This window comes from Kryptolebias marmoratus, linkage group LG2 (assembly GCF_001649575.2).
Source record: "Kryptolebias marmoratus isolate JLee-2015 linkage group LG2, ASM164957v2, whole genome shotgun sequence".
In the NCBI taxonomy this organism is placed as follows: Eukaryota; Metazoa; Chordata; class Actinopteri; order Cyprinodontiformes; family Rivulidae; genus Kryptolebias; species Kryptolebias marmoratus.
In genome coordinates, this window is record NC_051431.1 from 1,640,044 (window position 1) to 1,645,119 (window position 5,076).

Consider the following 5,076-nt stretch of genomic DNA (forward strand, 5'->3'; position numbering starts at 1 on the left):
CACACTCTCTATTTCTGAATTGAGAAAGCTCCTCGGATGAGAAGCGAAACGTCTTCAACTACAGAATAGAAGTCCAGTTGTTTTTGTTTTTTAACTTTTTTTGAATTTACCATGGCCTGGATGACTGAGAATCTACACCAGCATGTTAGGTGAATATTTCAAATATATAATCTTGCACACAGGCTTGTCCCAGTTTCCAACCAAATATAGGATCTAAAATAGGATCTAAACCCAGAAAATGGACCTTTCAAACTTTAGCCCATTATTGTTTTTTATCTATGTGATGGTTTATTATTTAATCTAAAGGTAAAGCTGTTTAATGTCATTTATTCACAAATTTAAACAACAATTTTAACCAATCATCCTCATGCAGGCTTTCATATCCTACCAACAGCCTAAACTTCAAACAATAAAAAGGTTTGTATTTCTTGTATTGTTCAGTACCACCCTCTTCAATTTCCTATAATATTATACTTTTCTTCAGCTGTTTACAGATCAGTACCAGTAAAATAAGCATGGCAGCTGGCTTTTAGTTGTTTAATTGCATATTTGTGTTTGTATGGTAACATACCTGCATTTATATTATGAATTTCTCTGCAGAATTCAGAGATTAACCTCATTTAATAAAGTTTGTCAGAGTTCCCAACAGGGAAAAAACAAACCCAAATGAACAACTTTAACTATTTAAATCAAATGAAAGCAAGCCCTTATACGTACATATAAAGGCTGTGTTGTTCATGATATTTCCATAGTCACACATTTTAATATAAACAAATGTAAATAGAAACTTACTGTCAGGTCAGTGGACTGGAAGCTTCCCTTCTGTCTGAGTCGGTTCGGCTAATGCTAAAGCTAAAGCTAACGTAAAAGTTCGTTTCGTGTTTAACCCGGTAAATTACCGCAGTGCGCTTCGGTCAAGTTCAGACAAACTGACAAACTGACGGAAGTTTGACTTTTAAACGTCTCAACCACACGTCAGCGGAGTTTGTTTCTCGGCGTTTCATCATAACTTCCAGAGTTTACCAGGAAGTTCTGAGGAACAAGAGGGGCGGAGTCAGGCGGGTCACGTGACAATAACAGACCGCGCTGCGCAGCCGCATTGGGAGCTTTCTCTTTAACATGCAATCTGTTTATATGTCTGTGTTGATGAATATAGCATTTAAAAGATAAAATTTTTGTCAGTTGTTGGAAACAGAAATATCTCACTGCATACTGTATTTGATCTACTTTTAATTTATTGTTTCGGACTCCTTTATGAAGCAACATCCGGCATTACCCCAGCGGAGCAACATTGCATCATAGGCGAAATATCACGATGCTCGAGATGTTTGCAGCCATTTTACAGGTTTTTAACAAAATTATGCAGGTTCTGATTCATGCTCACTGTATAAAACAATTCAGCAACTCTCAGCACTTCTATTATCTTATTATTACACTGATTTAATGAAAACTGACTTTAATTTACAAACTTCTGCTGATACTAAAAGTTCACTTTATTTTGAAATTATATAATATATTTTAAGTATATTATATATACGCATTCCAATAATTAGCTTTACACATAATAACCAGTTTCATTAAAAAAACAGGAAACAAAAACAGTTAGTTGGTAAAAATTCTAAATGTTTATTTCTTTCTAATAAAATTTGAAAACAGGTATTTTTTTAAAAACATGCACTTGCAACCTTTCAAACGAGCTGAAAACACAGAAAGATGATTTTATTACATTATTTCTTTTAAATATACAAAAACACAGATTGCAGAGGATAAATAAATATCATTTTGGGGGAAATTATATAAAATATAAACTTTCACTGCCATCTAGTGGTCACAATGAGGAACTACATCAAGTTTATATTTTTGTGACATTTACGCCTAAAAACTAAACTTGTTGTTACAAAGAAACTATACAATAAAAGCAAAGAGTATTTAATTTAAAATAAAATGTTTAATAAAAGAGACTTGTGCACAAGTCATGCAGCAGCGGAGTTTCTCCTCCCACTTTCTGTCGCTTCTCCTCCTCGGGATCGATTGCGAACACCTGCGTCAGGTGAACGGAGCTCCTCCATGAATTATTGAGCGGCGCCGCGGCAGCACCGGCGTCACATTTCTGGACCCCGGCTCGGTTCTGTGGGGTTTGCACGAGCGGGTTCACTCCGCATCTGTTGCTGCCTCCGACGGTCACGAAGCCGTCAAAGGCTGTTGCTATAGTAACAGCGGCACGCGAGGCAGGGTAGAGATAGACGCGCTCGTAAATTACCAGAGGTAAACAGGATGTAGGCGGAAGATGAGTGATTGCCCCTTCAAAACAAAAGCACCGACCATAACAGCAAAAGAAAATATCATGACCTTTCTTGTTATAAGGCAAGCAAAGAGACTTGAAATGTAACCAAATATAAGAATAAAATGGTTGTAAAGGTTGTTTATGCTAAGTCAGATTTGTTTTTGGTATCCGATTTGCTAACTTAATTGTAATGTTACAGTAAAAACAAAGACATTCTTAATCAAAGAGCTCACATATCACACCACAGACATTTGTCAGTTATATACAACTTTTTAAATTCAGATAGATTGATAGATAATATTGGTAAAATAATACAAAAGTACTAATGTAAGTTTCAGCAAACGAGTACATACAATTAGCCAAAGGTTAGCTAGAAGCTATAAAGCCAGATGGAGAGAAAATGTGTTTAAAAATACAAAAAACACTAAAATTAAATGTAAGTTTAAGCAAAAGGGTAGCCTAAAGGCTAAATGCTAAAGCACAATAAGGGTAGATAAGCGGCTGGGCAAAATCTAAACAATGTCAGAATACAAATATAACTTTTTTAAGTACTACAATTATATATATTTATATGTATATATGTGTGTGTGTGTGTTATTGTAATCAATAACTATAACTATCAAAACCTTAACATTTATCTGCTGATTAAACTTTGTGCTGCTGTAGTGCCATAAACAAAATGCAGAGGCCCTTTTTTTTGTCGGCGGGCTCTTATTTTGAAAACCCAAGCGGAAGTAGCTTTTTAGCTAATCGTTAGCTTGACGCAGGCGGGAAGCCGGAGCGGGAGAAGCGGCCGGAGTGAAGCAGGTGAAGGGGTGAATGTTTGTGAGCGTGGGGGGGAGACAGGACGGGGTGACGGCGTGAAGACGAGACGGAGAGGGGAGAAGGAAGGACGAAGGACCCCCGGCCGACCCGGAGCCCGAGAAGAAGAAGAAGGAAGCAGAGAAGAAGAAGGACGAGGAGGAGGAGGAAGGATGTCTGAGCGGATCGCTTCGTGTGGGAGCCTGTATGACAGCACCAACCTGCTGCTGCAGTACTGCAACACCGGTGAGCCCCTGCTGCCCTTCTGATATTATTAATATTATTAACAACAACCACATTAAATACACAGCTTTTACTTCTGTGTTTATTCTTCTATCTTATTTTACTGTTTTTATTCTTTGATTTATTTGATGTTAGGCACCTTGTCAGGTTTATCTTCAAAGGTGCTTTATATATATACATAAAAAGACTATTTCTCACTAAATCCTGTGTTTTTAACACTGTCACCACACCGTTTTACAAACATTTCAGCAAACTCAGGCTCATTTTAGTTCTTATTTTGAAGCAGAGTGACAGTGGTTTGCTTGTCTGAATTTATTTATTATTTTTGCATTCTTTTCAGTACTTTTTGTAGTTGAAGTAATGTGTTTCCGTGCCCTCTGATACAAACTTGGTCTTTTCTAGTAAAAGTTTCAGATTAGATGAGGAAATAAACCCAACTGATGCACAGGAAGTCTTTCTGTTGGACTATCAGGTGTCACTGAGTCATTTACCTCTGAAGTTTAAATAAAACAAACTCTGAGGATCACATGTTAACGGGACGCTGCCGTCGTAATGAATGGAAGCTTTGATTGCCGTGTTGTAAACTTCCTTTTCTTGCTGTTTTGTGTGTCTATCTTTGACAGCCTGATGTCCGTGCATCACTTTATGCAAACCCTGATATCTGTGAAACACTTGTTCCTTTTCTCTTTGGTTTGTCAGTCAGGAGAGAGAAATGTCTGAAACTGTGGTTTAAAGTTTTTATAATGATTTTAATTCTGAATGGACTAAAACAGGAGATTTAATGAAAACAGGGTGTTTGGAGTCGGGTTAAATCTCCCAGACGGAGCGGCAGGTGGAGAGGCGGTGAGGGGTCCACGGGCTGATAATTCAATCCTGGCTCACATGGGTGATGAAGTCCTGACTGATCGGTTTATAATGTAGAATAAAAACTAGTTTTTGTTAATATGGGTTTATTTAAAGTAAAGGATGCGTGTCCGCATGGTGTTGGTTTTTCTCTTCACATTTATTTTAGCATCTGTTCGTCAGATTTACTGTGTTTAACTTTGTTTACCATTCATCAAATCATTTTCTGTGGAAGGCCTCGTGGCGGTCAGGGCAACATGGAGGATTGTTTCAGAAAAAGGTGCTGAGCTCAGCTTTTCCTTCATTTTGTCCTTTTTTTAAAAACAAAAAAAAGGCGTCACTAAAACTAAAAGACAAAACAAGAAAAAGAAACAAAAAAGGTCAGGAAAGGTCCCGACAAGTGAAGAGAAACATTAAAACTGTCGTAAAACAAAAAGAGAAAAAGATATTTCTGCTCTCAGGCTCAGAGGTCAAAGGTCACACTGCTCTGAGTTAAAGAAGAAATGAAATAAAACACAAAAAAATGAGTTTTAATGTTTTTATTTTAGTTAAACCTCATTATAGAACCCTCCAGTGACCATTTCTCTGGTTTCAAACGTTAACGACTTGTTTTTAGAGTTTCTGTGGGCTGATTGTGGGCGGAGTTACCTCCTTAGAAGGAGGCGGGGCCAGCTGTGGCAGAGCACTGTAGGACACCGAGGAGGTTACTGTCGCCGCGTTTATCAGGGGAAATGGAGGCAGAAGAAGAAGAAGAAGAGGACCAGTTGGTCTGGAATCTGTCGGGAACTGGAGCCCCATGTTTCACCAGAGGAACCCCCGAGCTTTACGATGATGTCACAGTCTGCAAGGGGTTTCACCTCCGGACAGGTGGAGGAGGCCGGCGCCGGTCAGACAGGTGGAGGAGG

At 38.4% G+C, this 5,076-nt stretch overlaps 2 protein-coding genes across 4 annotated transcripts in view; one reads left to right on the forward strand and one right to left on the reverse strand.

The window, feature by feature from the left end:
- Positions 1 to 1,054, reverse strand: part of rhbdd1 (rhomboid domain containing 1) — a 5,915-nt gene extending 4,861 nt beyond the window's left edge. For 2 of the 3 annotated variants that reach the window (XM_017437145.3, XM_017437144.3), the window contains exon 1: positions 793 to 1,052. The gene's annotated coding sequence lies outside the window, so the exon portion shown is untranslated. Of the gene's footprint in view, positions 1 to 792 lie in introns of all 3 variants that reach the window. The other variant, XM_017437146.3, reaches the window with a different exon arrangement.
- Positions 1,055 to 3,212: 2,158 nt separating this feature from the next.
- Positions 3,213 to 5,076, forward strand: part of eml2 (EMAP like 2) — a 33,648-nt gene continuing 31,784 nt past the window's right edge. The window contains exon 1 of the mRNA XM_017437160.3: positions 3,213 to 3,331. Coding sequence (XP_017292649.1) covers positions 3,259 to 3,331 — 73 coding nt within the window. The 5' untranslated portion in view covers positions 3,213 to 3,258. The remainder of the gene's footprint in view (positions 3,332 to 5,076) is intronic.